This window comes from Neomonachus schauinslandi, chromosome 10, assembly GCF_002201575.2.
Source record: "Neomonachus schauinslandi chromosome 10, ASM220157v2, whole genome shotgun sequence".
Lineage (NCBI taxonomy): Eukaryota > Metazoa > Chordata > Mammalia > Carnivora > Phocidae > Neomonachus > Neomonachus schauinslandi.
This window is the reverse complement of record NC_058412.1, coordinates 52,613,925-52,639,959: the sequence shown is the minus strand read 5'-3', so window position 1 is coordinate 52,639,959 and position 26,035 is coordinate 52,613,925. Positions and strand designations below refer to the sequence as shown.

Sequence of the window (26,035 nt, the reverse complement as noted above, 5' to 3'; positions counted from 1 at the left end):
CGAGAAACAAACGAGAGTGAGGTTCCCTGGGCTCAAATGCAGCCCTGCCACCCACGAACCGGGTGACCTGAGTCGCCGAATCGCTCTCTTCCTCCTCCGTGAAACAAACACTATAGCACCACCTACCGAGCTGCCCACTGTGACATGAAAAGGTTATTGCAGGTAAAGCACTTGGAAGAGTGACTGGCACATGCATGGCAAAGGCTTCATAAATTCAGCTGTGGTTATCGCGAACTCGGTACCTGCTTATTGACCACCTCCTGTGCACCAGGCTCCGTACAAGACCTAGAATACAAGGGCAACAGAATCCACCCTGCATTCAGGGCTCACAGACCATGGTGAAGAAGGACAGATCTGTTTTAAAAAGACAGAGAGACCAACCCAAGTATCAGCTGCCAAGATGTTGCAAATCCCCGGGTCTGCTGTGATCATGTCCTTTAAGATATATAAAAAATTTTCAAATTTTTTAAAACAAAGTCTGCCCATCCCAAGCACAGTAAGACACCCAGAGAGTCTTAATGCATTAATGTGTTACTGCTTTGCTTTGTCATCTCTGGATCTCTGTCCTGCTGATGATTTGTCTTCGCTCATCCCTTGCCTCCTGCATGGGATGCCCTTTCCACCTAGGATACAACTTGGAGTCCTTGACTCTCCGATATCACCAACATAGGCTGTAGGAAGCAGGCTTGTTCTGAACGATTTCAGCCTCTTTGGCTTATTCTTCTGCTTTGCAGAGACTCCTTTTTCAGCTTCCTTTCTCCGCCCGGGAAGGAAATCATGCCACTAGCCTGTAACCCATCCGTGCGTGACTGTAGATGGTGATATTTTTCTCCCCTCAACAGGAATAATTACGGTGCCAAGATAAGGAACAGTGTTGCTAATTATCCTTCCCTTTTTCATCCATAAAGTTACAAGTTCCTCTTGTTTTCTCCCTTCATCTTAAAAAATATAATAAGCACTAACTTCCGGTCACTGAGCTAAGTTGCAGACGCTGAGTTAACTGGTTTATTTGAATCATTTCATCTCACTTGTTTGTAAATTCAAAAGACAGTTCTTAGGTACCTCCCACATGCTAGGTGCCATTCGAAAAGCTGAAAATGCAATGGTAAACATGACAAATAAACAGAAGCTTCCATGGAACCCTTACATTCCAGCCTGGAGAGACCAACAGTAAATAAATATCAAGCCATGTTAGGATCCATTATGTAAAATGAAACCGATTGATGGGATGAAGAGACTGGGCCTACTTTAGAGAGATGTCCAGGCAGGAGGCAGCCAGGAGAAGAGCAGGGGGGAAGCATCCCTGGGCAAGGGGACAGCTTGTGCACAGGCCTCAAGACAGGAATGTGCTCAGTCTCTGAGGGACAGGGAGAGGGCAAGCAGGCTGGAGCGCAGGGAAGCAGGGCGTGGTAAGGAAGAAGGCTGGAGAGGTGAGTTAAGGCCAGAGTTTGCAGGGCAGAGCTGGGGTCAGGATTCTCCTCTGCTGCTCTGTGGAGAACAGACTGTAGGCAAGGAGTGCGGCAGGGAAGCGGGCTAGGTGCCTACTGCAGTATCCTGGAGAAAGTATAGGGGACTTGGGACCAGTGCGGCGGGGTGGGGATGGAGGTGGAGGTGGAGAAGTCACAGATTTGAGGTCTTTTAGAAGTAAGGTCAACAGAATTTGCTGGCAAACTGAGATGAGTTGGGAGAGGGACGGTGGGGGAGAGAGAGGATTCAAGAGTGGCTCCAGGCAGTGGGGAAGACTAGAGGAGGTGCAGGTTTAAGGTGAGGATGTGGGGAGACTTCTCTTTGATGGTAGTCTTGAGATGGTTATTAGTCCCCTGAGAGGAGACCAAATGTCAAGTCAACATTTGGGTTCAGAGGAGTCAGGGATGAAGATATAAACACACAAGTCATCAGCACGTAGATGGGATTAGATGAAATACCCTATGAAGGAGTAGAGATGCACAAGGGAACGGGTCCCAGGATTGTGCCAGCACCCAACCGGGTCGTTCTGCTTTTACCCCCACTTTACAGATAAGGAAGATAAGCTCAGATGGGTCAAGTGACTTGCCCCAAGGAAGGCCCCAGGGTTCAGCCCAGGCAGTTGACTCTCATCCACTTTGCCAAGGTGGACACATGTACATAGAGCAGTTGTGCTTTGTTTCCTTCATGTATGACAATTTTTCTGCAGGAAGAAGATGATGATGGTCTGCCCAAGAAAAAGTGGCCTACGGTAGATGCCTCTTACTATGGTGGGCGAGGCGTTGGAGGCATTAAAAGGATGGAGGTAAGAACACAGCTTCATGTACTCACATCTATGTGCCAACTACTCTGTGCTGGAAAACCAGATAAAACTGGTGAAAACTCGTACTTGAGGTCTGATGGGGATGTGGACAGAGAGATGGCAGGTATACCCCTTTAATGGTGCACCCTCATATCTTGCCCACCATTGAGTCAAAATAGTTTGCTCATCTGCTCAAACCCCTCGCTGGTTTCCTCTCTCACTGGAATAAAATTCAAAGTTCTTACGTGGGCCTGTGGGGCCTTTGCACACGCTGTCCCCACAGCCTGGACAGTTCCTCCCCTAAACATCCATCTGCCCAGCTTGCTCTCTCTGCCCCTTCAACCCTTCCTCTTTCCTTTTTCCACACCCTCCTCTTCCCTGGCCCTCAAAACCCAAAGGAATTGGGGAGGGGGTAGCACTTGCATTGCACGTCACCCGTGTATGTACGAAGCCTGTTCTCCAGGGACGTTATACTTTATTTTGTCATTTTATTTTATCATATGTTATTTATTTTAGGTTCGTTGGGGAGAAAAGGGTTCCACAGAAGAAGGTGCTAAGCTGGAAAAGGCAAAGAATGCCAGAGTCAAGATGCCGGAGCAGGAATACGAATTCCCTGAGCCTCGAAATCTCAACAACAACATGCGGCGGCCCTCTTCCCCTCGGAAGTGGTACTCCCCGATCAAGGTGTGTCTCTCTCTACTCAGAAATCCATCATACTCCTGCTAAGACACTTACATAGGAAGAATCGGACTCTTGACATGATAAAATATCCAACCAAATTCCAGATTATCACAAAGGAACACATTTCTAAAATCATGGACTTAGAAGTACAGGGATTTACTTGCTCTATTTCGACAGTGTCAAAGTTGAGACTAGGCTTTCTAAAATCTCCGTGGCAAACTAGTGGGATGCAAGTGGACTAGGAGTCAAGAGCCTGGGGTAGTAACCCCAGAAGTAACCCCAGAAGGACTAGGAGTCAAGAGCCTGGGGTAGTAACCCCAGAAGTAACCCCAGAAGGACTAGGAGTCAAGAGCCTGGGGTAGTAACCCCAGAAGTAACCCCAGAAGGACTAGGAGTCAAGAGCCTGCGGTAGTAACCCCAGGACTGTAAATTTCTATAATAGCTCACGACTTCATTGGCAGGCAGTTCCACTATCTCACAAAAATGGCAGCATTCTCCTTGAAGCCTTACCTCTCTTCCTCTTGCCGTAACCCAAGCCCATTCCTCTTTATCCAACTCTCCTGCCAGCCTTTCAGGGGTTGGCCATGCAGCTAGGACTCACTCTTCCTGGCTGTGAGCAAAACCCCTTTTTTTCCTCCACTATCTTTCTTCCCCTCCACAGCTCCAGAACATAAACCTCTTTGGCTTCTTAGGAAGTGTAAGCCATAGAAGGTAGTTAATGCTTCCTGAAGGCTTCTCTTCTCTTCCTCTTGTTCTTCCACTACCTCTATACTCCAAACAGAAACTGGCCCAATTCCAAGGCCGCAAGTGAAAGACCCCGGGTTAAGAGCCAGGTCTCATCACATATCTGCACGCATGCACCCACACAGCCTTACCCCTCTTCCAATGAAAGCGACAATAATACTCACCATTCACTAAGTTATTTGCTCATCTTAGAGCAGCCCTTGTCCTATGAAATCAATAGAAATAACCATTTTGAACAATGGAGTGAAATGTCGTTGGTGGTTTTCTCTTCTCAGCCAAGCTAGCTCATGTTCACACTAAAGGCACTGTATTTTCATTTTGGTTTGCTGTGCTTAAAGCAAGGAGATTCTTTTTCAAGATAAGTTCCGCCCCCACACCCCGCCCCCTAGGGGCAATAGCTTGAACTCTGGAAAGATGTGGGCGAAACGTAGCTTGCTTGCCTAACAGCTGTTTGCTTCTAATTATTTTCTCACGCAGAACATGCAGTGGCGTGCATGCGTGTGCAGACAGGAAGGAGCCAAGCAGAGTCTCCGAGATGAACAAGAAAGGGAATTTTCTATTATGTCGTTTTTAGGAATCTGTACCTTGTGATTAACACGACATACTTGGTTATAGCCAGGTTTTCATTTCTGTAATCTTGGATTTGGAAAGAACGCTAATTCGGTTTGAAGAACCCAATTTCTGCTCAAGAGCATGTTATTCCTCTGCTAACTGGTGGTTTAGGACTGAGATTTATGAAATAAATAGGGATAGAGAACGACTAGATTTAGAAATATAAAAACATTCCCAACACCCACTTGGAATTAGTTCAGTTCAATAAGTCGTGCTGGGTACTGCCAGATACTGAGCATACAGAGGTTCTCAAGCCTGGGTGAGGAGCAGAGTTATCCTGAGAGCTTCAAAAATGCAGATTCCCAGGCGTAATGACTTAGCATCTCACAAAAGGCTTTCAAAGGCACACGGGCCATCACCACTTGCTCGCTTTTTCTCATCCAGTGAAACGCCTTCCCCCTCCCCCCATGCCTCCTTTTTAACATCCAAACTCCCTAAGCCATACCCCTCTGTTGCCCCCAGTTACTCTTCCCTCCACAGCCCCTGCTCTCGGGCCTCCTCCTTAGTCATTGTGTTCACCTGCTGGTTCTCATAGTATGGTCCCTAGACCAGCAGCAGCAACATCCCCCAGGAGCTTACTAGAAATGCACATTCTCAGGCCCAACCCAGATCTACTAAATCAATGACTTTGGGGGTGGGGCCCAGCAATCTGGAATTGAACAAGCCCGGTTAAGAAATTGTCACTGAAGGTTCCAGCTGGGCTTCCGTAGGAGGCTCCCTGAGGGCAGGAACCTTGGCACTTGGCTAAGAGACATGACCACACCTCAGCGATTTGCCAGAAGTCTCAGCCTCCAGTCTGCCTCCTGCTGGTGGGGCAGCTCAAGCGAACGCCTGCTCAGCTCACTCTACAATAGCCCGCCGGTGTGATTGCTCATGCTTGAGTCTTCTCCCCACCAGATTGGACCCCTGGAGGCACCAGTTATGCTTACCTCATATTTAGCCTCTGCTAGACAGCACAGTGCCTGGCCCAGCGTAGGGACTCCAGCGTCTCTTGTTAAAGAGCTGACACATAGGATTAATTATTAATGCTGCTGGTTAGACTATCTCCTGCGACACACACCGATCACTTTGGCACCGTCAGTCTGAAGAAGGTGACATTCTTCTTGCCATCTCCTTGAGGAGAGGAGAGAAAAAGAAGCCATCTTATGTGTTCCCAGGCCAGGTGGTCGAGGGAACGGCAGGAACAAGGAGGTTTCAGAATAGAAGCCCAGAAAGGAATTCAAAAGTAAAATTGTCTCTCTTTCCAGAAGAAGGGCAGACTTGCTACCAGAACTTCCGCGTTCATACTGTCGAACCAGTTTCATGCTCCGTGATGAGCCCCATCTTAGCCACAGCACCTGTAGACATCACTGGGCCTTGGAAAAACATTTAGCCTCACGTAGGACCATAAACTCTGCTTCCCTTTCCTGAGCCCTCTCACTGGATTTGTCATGGTCTTGGTGGGAAACAGAAGCACACTCAAGAGGGTTGAACTTCTGGCGAGGGCAGAGTTAAGGGAACTCACAGAGTTGGCCAGGCGTACAGGGACTAGCAACAGTGGGAGCAGGTGCACCCCTGAGCCTAAAGGACAAGGAGGAGAGATGGTGTCATTGGAGCCGGTGGCCAGAAGGGGCCATCCACTGGGAGCTGTGGCCAGAGAGAGGGAATCAGCAATCTAAATCTGCCCTACCACCTGTTTTTATATGGCCCACAAACTAAGAGTGGTTTTCCTTATTTTTAAATGGTTATGTAAGTTCTTATATAATATCCTAGAGTTTGTCTCTTGAGCTAGAAAGCCTAGAATATTTACTCTTTGGCCCTTTACGGAAAGTGTTTGCAGATCCCTATCCTATAAGAACACAGCCACTGAAGAGGGCAGGGAGTCAGGGAGGAAACGGAATGAATGCCCCCACCTCTCCCTCATCTTGCCCTCATCTCCTCCGGTACCACCTACTAGCCAAACTGAAGGAAACCAGATGATGTTATCTGTAGAGGTCAGGCTTCTAGGGCATAGAGCTGGGAAGGCAGAAAAAGGCAGAGAGAGGACGGGGGGGCAGGCAGCTCAAGGAGAGTGACCAGTCTACTCTCTGCCCCCCACTATAAATAGGGACAATACTCCCACCTAGTGCAAAACTTTTAAGAGACACTGGGAAGACTCTTAGTTCCCCCAGTGAAAGTAGTCAGAATCATATACATCTTTAAATGTATTGCATTTGACTCACTCTTTTCATCATCTTATGAAATAGGTATGAGGAGCAGAGAAGCAGGTGAGTGCTTTTGCTACGCAAACCCAGTGGGGACTCAGCAAGAGAAGAAGTCCACAATGGGCTTCTCTCCACCATTCCCCAGTCTAATTTAGGGCACTGACCACAGCAGCCACACTTCACCCTTTCCTCATTCCAGGTTCATGACCAGGAAATTTTCCGATATTTGGCCTTAATTTGCCTGTGCTCAGCTTTCACCCCCTGGATTGACAGCACCCCATGCTTCTCATTAAATTGGGACTGACTATTTCAGACAAGTTAAGTAATGCCCAGATAGATGGCCTCCAGATAGATTAAAACCAGGACAGTTTTCAGGTTTGCTGGAAGGCTTGCAGCCTTTAGAGAAACCATTTTCTCCCTTTCCAGTAGCTCCTCCACATGACTGGAAATGACAGAAATGATAGCCAAAGGACAAAAGCCAGACCCTGGATGGCCAGGCAGACCGGCTGTTCTTTGCAAGAGAGCCAGACCGTGAAGGGGCAGAGTCAGCCCGTACTACTCGCAGGGCCTGGGAGGGGGTGGTCTTCTGTTCTGTTCATTTTCTGTCAGGTCAGCCTTCATCCCTGGCTTAAAGCACCTTGACCTTGTAATCAAGCAGCATTTAGTCATGAGACTGTACTGGATGGAGCTGTGTGTAGCCCAGGAAGACACAGCGAAGCCTAAGTGTTGTCAGATGGGCTGCTGATGTTGAACAGACTTTTTTTGTCCCTCTCTGGCTACTTTTTATAATAGCTCCACACTTTTTTTTTTAATTGATGGCACTAGTTTATTTCCCTCTTAAAAGTCCAACTGCAACCAAATGAGGTGAACACAACCTCAAGATTTTATTGTCTTCATAATATTAACAAAATATGAAGTTTAGAACTGGATCACTCACCCCTTTCTCTTCTTATCTCCTCCCAGTCCAAAATGCTTGCCTCTCTTAATAGCCAGCATTCTCTTAGATCTGCAATTGGGCTCAACACATTCAAGCCTCGGCACAATCTTCTTTGTAGTTTTAGCCTTTTTCCAGAAAATTGGCTTAGTCTGCCCACCATAGCCACTCTGCTTCCTGTCATAATGCAGCTTTCCCTGGGCATAAAGAGAATCTTTGCCCTTCTTGTACTGTGTCACTTTGTGGGGCTGGTCCTTGCCACACTTTTTGCAGAAAGTCCGGCGAGTTTAGGAACATTCACCATGTTTGCGAGAGCGCTATTGGCACGGAAAGAAAGAGGCCGGACTCCAAGCTTTTTTAAAACAATGACCAAAACTCAAAAACAGCAAAGCAAAAAGTATCCTTTGTGAGTGTGTGCGACTGTGCATGTGTGTGTGTGTGTGTGTGTGTGTGAGAAAGAGAGTGTTTCCAACATTATTCATTCATTTATTTCATTTGAGGAGAAGCATGGGTCACAATATTTACCATATATTCTGAGGTGTAAGAATTCCAGTGTTAGTCCATAACAGCCCTATCGTTGGACTACCCTCAAAATTCTCAACCTCTGACTAATTTCCAAGCGCTAAGGCAGACAAACCAGAAGAGAAGACACAGCTGTTGCTTGGCCAAAATTTTAAAAAGGAGAGAAAAGGAAGCTCAGCCACAAACCCCAGGCACCGGGATGCTCTGAATGACGGTCGCATAAACATTCCCGGCCCTGTCTTGTTGTTTAGGAAGAAACAAAAACTAGAGTTGACATAGAGCTCCCAGTTTGCATGCCTTTGTGGATTCGAAGGTTGTCTGAGCCTGAGGAATAGTTTGGGAGGCTGGAATTGGTAAATTTCTCATTTTACAGTCAAGATGTGTCAACTTCCTATGAAAGAAAGCTATACTTAAATGTCAGCTCATATATTCTGACAGAGGGTCCTGAGGGTAATGGGAAGATCTCTGTTTCAGCTTCCCAGCAGCAGTTGGGTGTTTCTTCCAGGGAGGGACCAGTGTCTTGAAATGCATCCTATGGACAGGCCTGTGTATGATGGACACCCAAATCCGAAATAAACAGTGGAATCAACTCAAAGACCCCTTCCTCCCCAGACTTTGGGTAAAGCCCAGGGACTGGTTGGAAAAAATCCCCTGAGGCCTTTCACGCCCCAAAGGGATATTATTAATAACCTCATTAGCCGTTGTCTTGAAATGACAGGCTTCTGCCCGCATTCAGAAAAATAAAAGCTCCAACAGCCTTTGTTACGCACTTCTCCTTGACCTCGGAGAGTAATTTTTTTATCCTCTTCTTGGTTATAAACACACTTATTCTAAAACTTACTCCAGCTCTTGCATAAAAGCTACCTGCTGTAGGAGCAGAACAAAGTGTTGGAAGTGTCAATTACCCAGATGGTTTCCTATGCCCCAGAGGTGGGACTTTGGGCTCATCTGTGGGACCACCAGAACTCAGAACCCGGGGAGTATGACTAGGACTAACTAACTAGTCTCACCTTGGCCAGAGGAGCCCAAGGACAGCAACTCACCCAGATGAAGCCCTCCCCTGGGTGAGACACATACCGTAAGTCGGGCCCAATTCCAAAGGCTTTCCATGCACTCGCTCCTTTATTTCTCACATCAACCCTCAGAAGTAGAAATTCCTACTACCCCCATTTACAGAGGGAAAAACTAAGGCACAGAGAGGTTAGATAACTTGCTAGTAAGATGTTTCTTGGTTTATTTTATTAACGGCAAAGCATCCATTCGAGCTAGCAATGAAACCCGCTATTAATCAAACAGGAGAGAGGACTGAGAGCCTGGAGGTAAAAGACCAATTAGGAAACTGTTCACAGGATGAGTGACAGATGACAAGGGCCTGGGCCAAGGGAGTAGCCATGGAGACTGTGGGGCAGAGTGGACAGAAAGCTGTGACAGGAGAGCTGTGACAGAGAGAATGTCCACGGGACACGGTTCAAGTTGGGTAGGAGGAGTTGGCCGAGGGAGAGGATATGACAATGATTCTCTGGTGTCCAGCTTGCCCAGGGAGATATCGGAGGTGCCAGGAGCCAAACAGGGTATGCAAAAAGGGGAACGGGTTTGCGAAAGATCGTTCAGTTTTCTTTTCTTTTCTTTTCTTTTTTTTTAAGATTTTCTTTATTTATTTGAGAGAGAGAGAATGAGAGAGAGCACATGAGAGGGGGGAGGGTCAGAGGGAGAAGCAGACTCCCCGCCGAGCAGGGAGCCCGATGCGGGACTCGATCCCGGGACTCCAGGATCACGACCTGAGCCGAAGGCAGTCGCTTAACCGACTGAGCCACCCAGGCGCCCAATCGTTCAGTTTTCAATACCCGTGCTACACCTGCATTACAACTAAGATTTGGTAGGTAATTGGATCCGGAATTCAAGAGAGGACTAAGCTGAAGGTAGAATTTGTGAGCCATCAGCAGACAGATGGAAGCTGACCCCAGAGACTTGGTGAGAGGCCCCCAAGTGGGAGCACTCAGCCTGAAGGAGCGGCTGGGAGAGAGCTGAGGGGAGCACCAGGTAGAGGCTGAAAAGGACTAAGCCGAGAGGTAGGAAGGAGCACTGAGGCCAAGGGAGAGTGTGCAGAAGGGAGAGGCCCAGTGCATCAGATCTCAGAATTGAGTAAAATGAGGCCCAGCAGTGGCCAAGGCATTTGGCACTTGGGATCCGTGGGTGGCCTGAGCAGGTGCAGCTTTGGTGGAGTGTTGTGGCCACCAAACATTGCCAGAGAGGCCAGACAATGGCGGGCTGGAGGGTGATGAGAAGGGTGGCCCAAAGGAAGGGGGGAAGGGGGTGGAGGAGCACAGAATGGAGGACTGGTAAAGTTCACATTATTGGATTCTTACACTCTGTATTACGTTCTTTTATGTCTTTCTACAGAGCCTCCCAGTTGATCATTTTAACAACTTTCCCATGATCATAGATAACCTTTAATGAATACTTTCTGTGAGACGAGTATCTATTCCAGTATCTAACTGTAGGCCCTGTAACAAGCTTATACGGTAGATGGTACCATTGTGGTCCATTTTAAAGATGAGAAAGGTGAGGCTTAGGGAGACGAACCAGCTTGCCTGAGGCTGCAGACCTGGGAGGGGCAGACCCAGAATACAAACTCAGGCTGTCTGAATCTTCCCTTTGTGCTTAAGTATCACACTGGGACCCACTGCCACCAGAAAACCTGACTTACTACCGTTTCTCGTGGTATGACACATCTAGGTGGTCTCTGCTCTTTTGCTCTGCGTGTAGCTTTAGCTTTAAGTTTCTGCAAATATTCCTCCAGCCCCATCTTATTGCTCCTTGTGTGTGAAGCAGTTGAGTGATTAGCACACAGAACGCTGTGGGTGGGCTGATTTGCAAAGACAAATACTGGGCGTCCCCCAAAATAGGGAAAGAAAAGAGGCATTCATCCAGGAAACCCACCTGGTTTTATCCTGAAATATAAATGCTTATCCCAAGGAACCTTAAAGGAAAACATTTAACTGATGATTGAAATGGTTTAACACAGAAAACCATGCTGAACACAGCAGCAGTCCCATCCAGCTTTCTAAAGTCATTTCAGAATATTTTTAGAGGCTTTGTAAATACCTTGCCAAAAGAGATGAGAAACATGACACTTAGCAAGACAAAATTTAACCCACAAGAACTTGTGCAAGAGTTGATAGAGGTTCAAGAGCAGATTTTTTTTTTTTTATTTGAATGTAACCCACCAGAAAACAATGTCAGAACATGAAGTCTTCAGGATGATATTCTTAAATTGGTGTTTCCGCTATAAAAGCTTTGTGTCAAGCAACTTGAAGGGCTCTGGACTTCCCCAGCCTTTCGAAACCATCCTGTAGAGATCTCTTCCAGCTGACAGCCTTCAAACATGCCTCACTGACACCCCAGTAGGAAGTACAGTTTGGCCCAGTATATACCTATGTGTGCGTTGTGTGCGCACACAAACACCCACCGGTACACACACCCAGACACATTTAACTGATACGAATTTGTCACAAAACAATAGTTATCTTCACCACGTGCAAGTGACTCAAGTATTTTCTTTCCTCTTCTATTTTATTTCTTAAACTTTCTGGTCCTAATACACAAAATTGTTTCATGAGGGCTTGAAGAGTTGCAACCAAGGGTTTAGAAACCCTATTATAAAGGATGTAAGTTCAAGTACTCCAGCCAGAAGGCATGCACGAGGAAGAATCTATGGTTGGTATAATAGAAAATATATGAGCTTTGGAATTACACAGCCATGGGGTCCAATCGCACCTCTCCAATTTACAAGCTGTGTGCCTAGGCAAATTAGTTGTTAGTCTGACCTTCCGTTTCCTCTCCATAATCCTTTTGGACTTTGGCAGAAGACCCTTGTGAAAGCACCTAGCCCAGCAATTAGAAGCACTGAATTCAGTCATTCATCCAACTAATATTTACTGAGCACGAAATGCTCTGCTAGGGCTGGGTGGACAGCAATTGACAAACCCAGCAACACCACTGCTTTCATGGAGTTGACATTCTGGTTGGCAGAGACAGACAATAGGCAAATAAACATAGAATATGTCAGGGATTAATAAGGGCTCTGTCAGTTTCCTATTGCTGCTGTAACAAGCTACCACTAACTTCGTAACTTAACACAGATGTATTATTTTACAGTTCTGGAGGTCAGAAGCCCAAAATCGGTCTCACTGGGCTAAAATCAAGGCGAGGCCAGGGCTGCATCTCTTTTGGAGGCTCTAGGAGAGAATCCGTCTCCTTGTCTTTTTGAGAGTCTAGAGGCTACCCACACTCATTGGTTTCTGGCCCCCTTTCCTCTCCAAAGCAACCGTGAGTTGAACCTTTCTCACAGGTATCACTCTGACTCTCCATCTGTTGACACAACTTCTCTGATCCTGACCCTCCTGCTCTATTAAGGATCCACACGGTTACATTGGGTCCACCTGTATAATCCAGGATAATCTCCCCATCTCAAGATCCTTAACTTAATCACATTTGCAAAGTCCTTTCTGCCCTGGAAGGTAATATATTAAGGGTTAATAGCGCAAAGCTAAATAAATGTCATTATTTCCTTTTAGTATTTACAGCAGGGGAAATCAGCCTCATTCAGCATGGCTAGGGAACGAGAATGGCCAGAGGCAGTAGACTCCCGTCACCACACACTGAAAACTTCAGCACTCACAGACCCACTCTTCTCAGATTCAACCCATTACCTACACCTCCAAAGGGGTTGTGATTTGGGGCAATGTGGGATGTTTGGTCATCTGTCCCTCGAGCCTGGGATCCCTGAGCAAGTCATAGGTGCTGAGTGAGCCTAGGGGACAACCAGGGATCTGCATCCCCGGGGACTTTCATTGGTCTTGCTCCACTGACAATTCTGTATAGTAATTTTCCTGAATTTGTCATCATTGCTTCATTTGTGAACTCTGGACATTAAGTGGGCAGAAGAAACTTCAGTGAAAGTTGAAAAGTTAGACTTGTGGTGTGAGGATATGCCCAGAAACATGGTAAAAGCAAAAACTGAGAGCCTAAATGAGCTTTTCTGTGTTTGCAAGTTTGGGGCTGCCCCCAAGTCTCAGGTGTATGTACCCCGCATGAGCATCAGAGCCTTCCGTTATGGGTCTCTTCTCCTCCTACGTTCCTGCAGGCCCCTGAACTTAGGGCCTGGAGAGTCACTTAGCCTGTTACAACTACATTGCTGGTGGTATGTTGTTCACATGACTGAAGAAGCATGGAAAGTTCTACATGTCTGTGCTGGCCACTGCTCTGGTTTCATTTGTAATCTTGGTGCATTTGTTTTTGTTTTTGTCTTTTTCAGGGAAAACTGGATGCCTTGTGGGTCTTACTAAGGAAAGGATATGATCGTGTGTCTGTGATGCGTCCACAGCCAGGAGACACGGTAGGATTCATTAATGGTGTCACACACACATTGTTTTTCTCTCTCCCTCTGACTTCATTGAACTAGAATAACTCCAGATATATCCAGCTGTTATTTTATTTTGTGAGAAATCAGATAGTAATTTTAAAAATTCTAGTTTCTATAAGACCTTGAGTGTTGACCTGTTTTTTCTAGAAAGGATCTTGACAGAAATAAGTTGAGTTAAACTTCCTAGGACTTGAGCTTCTTAATTTATGGGTACAGTGAGTGAAAGAGGCCTAGGCTGTGCCAGGAGAGAGGCCTGCTGCTCTCCAGCAGCCGTGGCCAGTGATGACCAGTGATGACCAACAAGATGCCAGAGCCACAAGATGGGGTGAGGAAATGGGGGCCACAGAAAACTCCCACCATCATCCAGCAGATATTGGACCCAGTTGTTTAAGACCTCAGGAGGGCCTTCTGCCCTGGTGAGGATTTGCCCTAAAATGGTCAGGGCCAAGCTTAGAATGTCTCCAACTAAGAGGACGAAGAAAGGGAAGAGCCAGCAGAGACCCTTAGAAACCATCTGGCTCATCTTCATTGTATCAATGAGAAAATGGAGGACAAGAGAAGCTGAGTAACTTGTTCTGTTCACATAGTAACAATGCTCGAAACAACTCCAGTTCTGCCGAAATCACACTATTGCTCTGTCTTCTTGTAAGAACTCGTCTCTCGTCCCTAGATTTTATAACAAAGCTTGGGACCAACTTCTCCCTCAACTATCAGCAAATTACTTCTTCCATCCACTACTCTGGGATCAGACACATTAACCCAAAAGCAAATAAAGGTGTCTGACTTGGAACTCCTTTCAGATTAGGTAAAGCACTTCCTTCTTGGTGGGAAAACTCCAGGCAAGTTACTTAACCTCTCTGAACTTCATCTTTATAAAGTAGATGATACTTTGGCTGGTTGGGGAAGGCATTGTTTGTAAAGAATTTGGTCCAGTGGTGAACACATAGTATGCTCAATCAATGGCAAATATAATTGTGATTATTTACTTTGTGTTTTTCTACTATATGCGAAGGGCTGATGCAGAAATTCAAAGCATATTGCAATTGATGTGTATCAGGTGCACCCACTTGTTTACCCTGCTCACTCTTTGACACGGCACAACTCATAAAATGCAAGAGCACAGCCTATTAGGCCCCTCTTCCTATGCACCTGGTGACAATGGGTGGTTTGTGGCTGAGGGGGTTTGGTCTAAAGTTTCATAGCAGGGGCAATTAGCTGTTCCTGGTTGTGGCAGGGACAGCAGGCAAGTATGATGTGAAAGAAACCAGGTCATATAAATGCGGAGCTGACTTGGCTCTCACGACACATGGAATTCATAGTTTAGCTGTGAAAGTCCGTAAGAACACACTGTGATGGCAAATGTTAAAGTACAAACTCCACAGTTAACAGAAATGAGCCTAGGCCGTAAACTTTGTAAACTCAGGGTGGTTATTTGGCCTTATTAATTATACATCTGTTTTCCGTGGAAAATGAAGTTTTTTTTAGCACGCATGAGACTCAGCTAACAGATTAAGAAAAAAAAACAGTAAGATACCTAAACTCAGTTTCAGCAGTACTATTTTTTGTGACAGAATATGCTGGTCTTGACAAGCCCGTTTTCTGCAGAGCACCTGGAAACATCTCTGCTAAGATTTATTAACATTCCATCCCCCACTGACCGGTTTGGCACAAACAAATTCATAAGCTGAGTCAACCTGAGAAGTCGTAGGCGATAGTGTCATGGATAAGATACAAGAACCAACACTGCTTGTCATGAAAAGGCCAAAGGGATAAATCCAACAACCATGGAATGCAAACTGATGGAATGTCCTCTAATGAATCACACCTAGACTGAATCTCCTAGTTGCGAATTTTGAATGGAAGTTTGCATTAACATTTGAAGATGTGCTCTACTCTTCTGAGAAACACAGTACCGCCTTAAAGTTTCATTCTCCGATCACACAAAATAATAGATTGGAAGTACAGAAGGTCTAAGAGTTAGGATACATTTGACCATATTCTCAGAGATATCCCAAATGGATTATTGTCCCGCCTACTTTAAATGGGCTTCCTTTATAGAAATCCTGATAAAATTTTAAGACACACAGGAGAAACAGATGCCGAGAATTGTGTTCTTATAGTCATGACCATGGCCCCAGACATCTTGATGTACACATGGGTTACCTGAGAAAGGCCAGAGAATAGGTAGGAAGAGCACTTCACAGCTGCCTTGTGGCGACTCAGGAAAGAGTTCCAGGGGAGGGAGGACATGTTTGTCTACATGCTTATTCCTTTTTGTTTTTGCATAACTTCAGGAGACTCGCTACAGATCTGCATCACTTACCCGGTGATGACTCTGTCAGAATTCCTTAGCACTGATTTATGGGGCTGACCACATTTTCCATAAACTCAAAATGACTACATCCAGGCATGTGCTCGTGAACAAGAGTCACAGGTTCTGGATTTTTCCTTTAAAACAAAAACAAAAACAAACATCACCTAATTACATTCTCCGTCACATTCTGAATTGTTTCAAACACATGTTGACCTCACAGAAACCTGGCGGTTCTTCCTTCTCCGTTCCTGTCTGCCCCATCCTCCCCACAGTTAACCCACCCCAGCCCTGCAGATGCAGACAGGGGCCCACCAAGAGAGCCTTTGAGGCTGCCTGCCCAAAGGGCTGAGTGCCTCCAGCCTCCACCGCAGAGTTGAGGAGCCTGCAGAGGCCCAAGCCCAGAGCCACACCCTTCCCTGGGACTGGCGCCCACCACCTCAGAGCTGTCCAAGCCCCAGGTCAGGGAAAACATGAATGGGACCACAGCAGGAGACAAGAGCTTCCAGTCTGCTACCACCCTGGGGTGGGCTCACAGTCCTATTGTTCCTTGGTACCAACCAGGAAAGCCCTGAGCCAATATATAAGAGAAAGTGCCAGAAGAAACCACTTAAGTAACAAACCAGCAACACATCTGATCCTAAAATATAAAAGAGTTCACTAAGCATATGATACCCTTTGCTGAAACCATCCCCCTGCCTCCAATATGTAGCTATGCTCCGCTTTTTCTAAAACACATATCTCAGCGTGACATTCTGAGGCTTCAGACTTGCAAAGACCGGGAAAAAGCCCCCCAGAATAGCTTGATTTAGAAAGAACCCCCTAGGGCGCCTGGGTGGCTCAGTTGGTTAAGCGACTGCCTTCGGCTCAGGTCACGATCCTGGAGTCCCGGGATCGAGTTCCGCATCGGGCTCCCTGCTCAGCAGGGAGTCTGCTTCTCCCTCTGACCCTCCCCCCTCTCATGCTCTCTCTCTCTCTATCTCATTCTCTCTCTCAAATAAATAAATAAAATCTTTAAAAAAAAAAAAAAGAAAGAAAGAACCCCCTAATTTTAAATGCAGGGATATATGGGAACTTCAGAGATCAGGGTTCATGGAATCCAGTGGTTTTTAATCTGGTTGCACATTGTGATCACCTGGGGAGGTTTAAAACACGGGGGGTAGGGGGGCATCTGGTGGCTCAGTTGATTGAGTGTCCAACTCTTGGTTTTGGCTCAGGACATGATCTCAGGGTGGTGGGATCGAGCCCTGCAGCAGGCTCCATGCTCAGTGGGGAATTTGCTGAAGATTCTCTCCCTCCCTCTCCTGTCCCTCTCCCTGCCCACACTCACTCTCTCTCTGTGCAAAATAAATAAATAAATCTTAAAAAAAAAAAAACAAAACACTGACCCCGGGATCCCACCCCAAAGGTTCTATTTCATTAATCTGGGATGAGGTCTGGACATTGGGATTTTAGAAGCTCCCCAAGTGGTTCTAACAGCAACCAGGGTTAAGAATCGGTGATCTGGTCCAATTCCCTATTTTTCATCCAAGGCAGCATCTTCTCTTTCCTTCTCCATCAGTTTGATGGCAACTCTCCACACTCCTTCAGAACCCTACGTCTGTGTCTCTAAGGCATAAGGGAAATGGATGATTACTATCTCCAAGGGCTTTCACCAGGCCCTTTCCTACCAGGAAGATTAATATCACTTCAGGCTGCTTACTGTTACTGCTTAGGGAAAAAGGATGGAAAAGAGGAACTCTAACTCTGCCTCATATAGTTTTTCTCTGGATGGAATTCAGTCGATATATTGACCAGTCTAACCCCTCTCCAGTTGTTTTTACCTCGGCTTGGGCCATCCCCCTTCACGTGCTCTGGGAGGGACCCACTAGAATTGGATGTCTTCTTTGTTTTTAGCTCTTCTGTTTCTCCCAGATCTGACATCAGGAGGCCGGTACATTCCATTACTATCAGCAAGAACAAAAAACTCAGAGGCACACTGTGAGCTTATTTTGCAAGGCCGGGCCTCCTTGCCATCAGAAAAGCCCCAGGAAACACACACACACGTAAATGTACATAAACAATGTTTGGAACTTATCTGAAGCTCAGCCCCAGAGGTTGTGAAATCCTCTCCTAGAGCCCCAGCCCCTGGTTGCTGTCTGTGCAGCTGTTTTCAATAAGGGAGCAAGGCAGATCACATGGGCACCGAGTCACCCTACTGTGGCCGAAGCCAGAGTGAGCCGGGCAGGTTAGCTCAGAGCGCAGAGAGCGTGCTCAGCGCCGTCCTTCGAAAGCAGATGAGCCGCCGGTAACGAAAGCAACTCAGAGAATGTGTCTGGGCTCTGCCTCTTTCTCTCTGTTCTCCACTGTCCACATTCCCTCTATTACCTCTTTCTTCTTCCCTCTTTAACTGGGCTGCCTTCCCTCAAACATTCTTTGATCAAACATCTATTATGCTCCCACTAAGAACCCATCACGGGGCTGGGCAGTAGGGATACCGATTAGAATAGGACTGAATTTTGGCTTTGCGGAATTGAATGTAGGACTTGGAAGAGAAGAGAGGGTCAGGCATTGTATTGACCGCAGATGGTTATGGAAGCACAAACCCATTCACAGTCATTTGGGGAATGACCATGATATCTATTTACAGAGCAGCAACTGAGGCTTAGTGTAGGTTATTAACTTTGCCAAGGGCACACTGCTGGTAATGTTACAGGATTTTTATTTCCCAAGTGCCCATGGTTCTTGGCCCCCCCCACTTCAAAGAATGAAGAGGTAGACCAGAGGAAGAGCGGTGGGCAGCAAACACGTTTATCGAGCGATAGTGCAAAGCTCCCGGAGAGGGTGGGGACCCAAGAGGGTTGCCGTTTTGGCGTTCAAATCTAGGGGTTTTTTTATAAGCTTTTTTACAGAACTATCTTGAGCAAGCTGAGTGGGGGCCCCCTGTGGCTTGGCTGCTAAGGTGTGCCAATCAGGGCTTTGATCATGCACCTGCCTACCTACTGGGTTATTGTTCACGTGTTGATCGTCTTCTGGGCTCACATGTGGAGACGAACTGCCTCACCTGTGACAGTGACCGATGTTTTATGGTTAATTGTTCTGTCTCAGAATGTCTTGCAGAAGTCAGTTCTGCAGAAGCTGCCAGACAGGATGCTCCTGTGGTCTTGTCTAAGCTGTAAAACAGGATGCTAGTGTGGTTTCGTCTTAGCATCCCGGCCCCCTGTTATCTTGTTGGGGACCCTGGCCCTGACTACCCAAGTGTCCAGCTAACTCCTAATAGCAAGGGGCATATCAGGGCCTTGAATCCAGGACTATCAGATACTAGGGACTCTTCAAGTCCTTCGTGCACTCAGCAGATACTTGCCGAGCATCTTCTGTGAGATGAGCTCTGTGTTTGTGCTGGCTGCTCCTGATTAATAAGCAGTGTCCTCGCCCTTGAAGAGCAGGGACAAACAGGCAAGTGTCCAAACATCGCCCGCGTGAAAGGCTGTGTGAGGGAGCGGAGCACATGAGGTGTGGGGGACACGCCCAGAAGGGGCATTTCACCAGACGGGAGTAGAAACCAGCTTCTAGGAGTGACATTTAAGCTGAGAGCAGAAGGAGAGTTGAGAAGGTAGGACATCCTAGAGAGAAGGAAGCTGGAGCAAGGACCCCAGGGTGGGCCTCCGGCTCCTTCCAGGAGACACAAGGAGTGGGGTACGGTGGAGGACAGAATGTGGGGCAGTGAGAGGAGACCCCGTGGGCTGTTGGTCGTGGGAGCCCACTCCGAGGACAGCGGAGAGCAGCAGCAAGTGTTTTAAGCAGGGACGTGATCCGCCCTGCGCTTTAGAGCAGTCCCACCGGCTGCAGCGCAGAGGTGGTGGCGGCGAGAGGGGGTGAGCAGAAGCAGCGGCAGGCCAGGGGGAGAGTCTGGGTCCCAGAGGTGCTGAGGAAACAGAGCGACTGGACTTGGTAACTGCCTGGGTGGGGAGGCTGAGGGACCTCCAGAGTCTGGTGTGAGCCGGCAGTGACGCCACCAGGATGAGGGCAGGAAGAGGAGAGCTTTGCACGGGAAGATGAGGACTGAGCCCCGGAAGTGGCACGCTCGAGGCACTGGGGGGCATCCAGGCAGAGCCGGCCAGGCACGGGCCAGGGACGTGCTCCCTCTCAGGGGCGTGCACCTGCCGGGTCCTGAGAGGGAGCGCCTCCTTAGAGTCTGTGCCCGAGACGCCCCACCAGCCGCGTGCCAGTCCCGGCCTGGGTCCGAGGCAGCTCTGCTTAGTGAGAGTTCTGAGCTGGAGGCAAAGACTGGGGAGTCATCAGCATGGCAGTTTGTGCCTAATGTGAGTAGATGAGGAACCAGGGAGCCTGTGTAGACAGACAAGAGAAATAGGTTAAGCAGTGAATGCCGAGGGTCATGTCCTTCAAGTCATGGTGGGGAAAGAAAAAGGAAACAAGAAGGAAACTAAGAAAGACCAGCCAGAGAAAGAAAAGGTGCAACAGGAGAGCCTGGGGTCATGGAAACGGAGAGAGGAAGACACATCACTGAGGAGCGTGGAGTCGACAATGTCAAGTGATAGAAAATTTGGATGCACGCTGGCACTAGCCGTCTAATTAGCACTAAGAAGGTTATGGTGACCTTGGTGACCTTGGTGACCTAGGTTGAGAGGAATGATGGGGGCAGGAGGGAAGCTTCGTGGAAAATGGGAGGGGAGAGTGGCTGTGGGAGCACTGGGGTTGAAACCGTGCGGGCTAGCGGTGGCCCCCATCATTTGAAAACAGAAAGCAACTAATTTCCTCCCAAGCACTGCTTTCGATACACTTTGGAAAACATTGCTTAGTCCAGTGGCTTCTCCCAGTGTGATCATCCTCTGCAACATTCTTGTCACCATTTCTCGCGCTCACCAAAAATGTGTTTGCTTAGTTAATAGAGTTTTTGCCCTTATCTATAATTTCTTATCTTTTCTTTATTCAGGTGTGATCATACTGTGTGTGATTTAGTATTGAATTCTTTCATTTAATTTAGTCATATAAGCAGAAGGGGGGAACAATTTTTTAAATCGCTTTGGTTCCTAGGCAATTAATATAATTAAAAATCGCTGTTTGATGTGTGCTGATAAGACATTCCTTCCCGCATATTGGCAATTTTAAAGCAGATGCGTGTCTGTGTAAAGAAATAAACATTCCCGGGTGTCTGGGTGGCTCAGATGGTTAAGCATCCGCCTTCGGCTCAGGTCATGATCCCGGGGTCTTGGGATTGAGCCCCGCATCGGGCTCCCTGCTCAGCGGGGAGTCTGCTTCTCCCTCTGCCTCTGTCTCTCCACTGACGGGCCAGCCAGGCGCTGATCCTGTGGTTCCTACCAGTCATTTCCCTTCAAAGAGAAGCCTCTTGCATTTGAAACTCCTAACTTCAGTTAGAATGAAGTTGCTTCATTGTGTCTCTAGTAAACTCCTCTGTTCTGACAACACTGATTGTTGAAAATAAAATGAACAGAGCAAACCCAAGAGCTGGAAATGTCTACCCCATTCGCTAAGCATGATCCTTGTCAACAAATGGCTACTGGGGCACCATGCCTCTGTGGAAAAGGCAGACAAGCATGAGACGTGGTCTTGACATCAGACAATGGACAGACTGGTTCAGGAGACGGAACAGATGGCCGTCAAGGTCTCTCCCTGGGCAGAGAGAGCTGAAGGGACTGACGGCAACAGAGAAAGGGCCATCACTGGCAGCCTGAGGGGACAGGAGGCCTCCGCAGGGACAGGTAGGACTTGCCCTGGGTGGTGGAGGCAAGCTGGGACTTAGTCAAGCAGCCAGGGTGTGGAAGGGCTGAGGTAGCAGGTGTCCAAAACCAGGATGCAGCCCATTAAGTGCCTGTGGCCAACAACAATGAGAACACATCCCAGGCTGGAGAGGAGGGAGTATGCCGCCCCCCACCCTCCCGCCCAAGGCTGCAAGGTGCACATGAATGAGATTTCACCACCTTGATGGTCAGACTAAAAAGTACGGACCTAATTCTATAACCATTGCGAGCTAATCTTCATCTGGGATAAATGTTATTGTGCCAAAGTATATTGTATTTTAAGGAATTTTATCTCATACAAGTTTGACTAGATATTAATAGTGTTTTTAATTTATATGTACAATTGGGCCACAGATGTCTTGTCTTAGAGAGCAGCCAGATGACAGTTGTCCTACCAAAGCTCAGGAACAATGGCTCTAATATGTTGGGAACCAGTTAATAGGCTGTTGCACTGACCCACGCGTGGATCAGGAGGCTTGAATTTAAATGGTGGCACAGGGAAGGGGAAGACAGAGATGGCTCCATCTGAAACTGGCTGCAGCATTGTGTGGAGAAAGAGATCAAGGGTTTTAGCATCAACAGACCCAAGTTAAATCCCAGTGCTACCTTGTGGCTTCAGTTAAGTTTCTCAGCCTTCCCTTTCCTCGAGCACAAAAGTGATCTAATAATCCCACTTCTTTAGGTGTTGTCAGGATTCAATAAAATGACAAATGCGAATAATTCAAGTACATGGGAGTTCATTTTCTTCCCTTCCTTCCCCCAGAAATTTGCAATCGATTTCAGGGAAGTTTGTTACATCTCAGCAAGAATAAAAACTTCTCCGAATTAGTCTCTTATGTTTAAATTAGGATTGACCAGGGGCGCCTGGGTGGCTCAGTCGTTAAGCGTCTGCCTTTGGCTCAGGTCATGATCCCAGAGTCCTGGGATCGAGCCCCGCATCGGGTTTCCTGCTTTGCGGGGAGTCTGCTTCTCCCTCTCACATTCCGCCTGCTTGTGTTCCCTCTCTCGCTGTGTCTCTGTCAAAAAATAAATAAAAAATCTTTTTAAATAAATAAATAAATAAATTAGCATTGACTTAAGAGAACCAAGTAATCTACAAATCGAAGTCTTTTTGTGAAGGTCAATCTTTTCTTGCCCAATAAACAGTAATTTTATATAGGCTTTTTACATTGAGGATCTTCAAAATTTCATCCATATCTAACACCAGCCTGGAAGTGCCCAGCAAATCTGGAGAGAAAGTCCAATTTGCTGGCCACTGACTCCTGACCTTTTTAACCTTTTGTAAGAGTAGATCATTTAAGAAAAAGAAAAGAAAAGCAAATTATAGGAAATGTTCCTAGAGGGTGTGATTTATTTTGGCAGAGTACCTTCCTTGGATATTTGAATTCTCAGTAGTATTTATTCAGTTCTCACCCTTGGAAATCTTTCCTTCACTGTCTCATTGGAGAGGCACATGAGTACTTAAAATTCTTGGCTTACTTTCCTGAATTTAAAAGAGAAAAAGTTCAAGACACTCTATGTCCCCAGCGAAAACCAAACTGTACCCAAAACATGCAAAGTTGACTGTTTTCAGAGAGAAGTCAAACCCAAAGTTGATGCTGCAAAATATACCATCCTGAGATTTTTTTTTTTTTTTTTGGCACCAACTTCCTTCCCCACAGTCGGAGGTCTCTCTCAATAAATGGCTGTGCAAGCAGCTGATGTGGTTAAGGGCTCTCCCCTCCTTCCACTCCCTCTACCTCTCTCTTCCAGTCCCCCACAGTTTAACCCCCCTTTCTCCACACGTGTACACACTCACACACCCATCGTCGTCATCATCATCATCATCATTTTATACCTTCTCTTAGGACTTTCACATTTGAATTGCTTCATTTCCCAAACAGCTGCAGCAACAGAATGTCAAGTCCTGGTATCAAGTTGCAAATAGCAAACAGAGAAGTAAATACTAGAGGCTGAACAAGACAGGGCTGGCTGATAAAGACACCTCTGTTCAAATTCCCTGACCTCATTTTTTCCTCCCAAACAGAATCAGGATTGAGCTGCACCAAAGTACATAACATTTTAGGAAGTTTGCTACTTTGTTCAAACACGATGTTTATGTCTAGCCACTCGGCTGCCACCAGCCTGTCCCTCCAGCTGAGGACATTGGGAAAGATCATCTCCAGGGACAGTCTGCGACTCCAAGATAGGCCACGGTTGAGAATCCTCCTAACCCCAGCTGGTGGGGAGTTGTGCTCTGGCCAGAAGTGTGGGTTGAATCATAGATGGCAAAAGCTGACCTAGGAGATAGCTTTCCAGAATTCACGGTGTGAGGAGGAGCCAGCCTCCTGTAGGACATCCAGCACTCCCAGATACATTTTCTTATTTTCTCCCTAGCACCACCTTACTTTCTCTCCTTTTTGCATCTTGGGAAGATGAGGCTCAGATAATTAGGCCCCTGCTCTGTTCAAGGTCACAAAGAGAATGAGTGGAAGTGTCAAGACGAGACCCCACCAGCCCTACACTGCCTGGCCACCCTTCCATCCCCCACCCAGGCTGGGAGAGGAGGGTGGGGATCGTGAATGGGCTTAGTCTCTTGAAGAGAACACAGGACAAGATCCAATCTGGAAAGCAGAGCAAGTCCCTGTCACCCAACCACCTCCCTTTTTGTCCCCTTACCTCTCCCACCCCCCAACACCTTTCCATTTGTATCCTGCTCAAGGTGACATAACCACTAATGTCCTCCCACACTGGCCCACTCTCCTGCACAGTGTGCTGTGCTCCCAAAGTGTTTCATGCTCTTTGCCCTTCCTGATTCTACCTCTCCCTGCCTCCCTTAGCCACCAACATCATGCGTAGGCCAGAGCGCACCCACTCATTCCCCTATCGAGTCTTGAGCTCCTTCTCTATAGCAGGCACCAAGCTGTACAGCAGCAATTTAGCATGAATGAGGCGGGGTCCCTGCCCTTGTGGGGTGTACATCAGAGTAGTCAGGAAAGCACTGAGTTGTACTTGATGTGATATGTGGTATGGAAGGGGGAGTTTGGGATTCCATGGGAGCATAGAGCAAGGAGCTGTAACCCAGACTAGAGGCTCAGGGAAGACTTACAAAAGCAGAGACCATTTGACTGAGCTCTTCTGGTGAAGTAAAGGATGAGCCCTTCTGGTTGGGAGGAACAGCATGTGTGAAGCCTCAGGTAGGAGAGGAACAGAAAGAGGACACCCAGGCTGACCTTGGAGAGAGGAGGGGGAAAGCAGTCTCACCCACATCCTGGCTCTGGCTTCTCCACCCTTTTGTCTGCTCCCATCTTTTGGGTACTCAGCACTCAGCTGCAGCCCCATTTTCTCCAAGACCCTCCACCAGTCCCAGCTCATTGTCTGGCCCCTCCTTCCACTGTGCTCACAGCGACTGCCACGAAGTTCAGCACCTTTTTAGCTTAAAGTCAATACTGACTTTCCTTCCTGAATAAGCTGTGATTTTAGGAAAGAAACCATAGCGCTTTTTTTCTTTTTTCTTTTTCTCTCATAGCACTGAGGACGTGGCTCAGTTTGCCTTCTTGTCCCAGGAATTGTCACTCTCTGCAACCCCCAGGTGATCACAGCTGTTCGTAAACTTTTATGATGTTCCCTTTGTAGGCACCTGCTTTTACATTTTCCTAGTGGGCAAAGATGTCTCCATAAACCCTCTGCCTTTTAATGAAGAGAGAGTGTTCATACTGTCTTCTAGGAGCATCTTCCAGTAAAATGAGGCTTAATAAGGGTTATTAAAACATTAGATTTTCATTACAATTGCATTCATACTTTTTGTCACCACCATTTATTAATAACTTTGACTTTTTAAAAACAGTTTAGAGAAAAACAACTCTCTGACTTTACTAGTCTCACTTTACAAATCCATTCTTATGATACTTGCCTTAACATTTTTTCTTTCTGGCTAATACTATTGAGAGCAAAGTCGTGTTCTGAACCCACGATGCTAGCCGAGTTAGCTCGGGGGATGCTCACTCCTCTAGCATTCAGCACCTCTCTGCCTTCTTGTGCTTCCTCCCAACATCTGGATTGGGTTGCCCCATTGAAGAGCGTGGCCTCAGAGGCTGATGCCTAGGCTTTGGCCGCAGTCACGGGCATAATGACTTTTCAAGGCCTCTGACTGGAATACAAGCTCGAAACGGGAGTGAATCTTGAGTAAGCTTTTCCGCATTCTCTACCACTCACTGAAGGTGATATGTGATGGCAAATTCCTAAATGTCACAGAGTCTGGAAAAGTGTACATCATCACAGGTATCCATTCACCTTTAGTGGTACAACTAATAAAAGTGAGCCCACTGAAAATTCCACTGTGGGATCATCCGTGTTGCTGCACAAGACAGTATACCACTTCTTTCTCTTTCTAGCAGGGAAAGTAGTTCTGCTTAAGAAAGGTGGAGTTTCCTTGACATGGAAGTAGAGAGAAATAGAAAGGAGACTGAGTGTCTTGTCCTTTGGTGGTGGGAGCAAGCTGACCAGAGTCCCTGAAGCCATTGCCTCGATGACCCCACCATATCTGTGGATCTAGGGGTGCTATGTGGTTCTCCAAAGATAGCCAAGGCATCTGCAGAACTGAGGCCACCTTCTGTGCT

General features: G+C 47.1%; 1 protein-coding gene and 1 pseudogene across 1 annotated transcript in view; one reads left to right on the top strand and one right to left on the bottom strand.

The window, feature by feature from the left end:
• ANTXR1 (ANTXR cell adhesion molecule 1) overlaps positions 1-26,035 on the top strand; it is a 219,499-nt gene that overhangs the window by 154,801 nt on the left and 38,663 nt on the right. The window contains exons 15-17 of the mRNA XM_021699264.1: positions 2,174-2,269; positions 2,783-2,950; positions 13,260-13,340. Coding sequence (XP_021554939.1) covers positions 2,174-2,269; positions 2,783-2,950; positions 13,260-13,340 — 345 coding nt within the window. The remainder of the gene's footprint in view (positions 1-2,173; positions 2,270-2,782; positions 2,951-13,259; positions 13,341-26,035) is intronic.
• Positions 7,405-7,724, bottom strand: LOC110588878 (annotated as a pseudogene).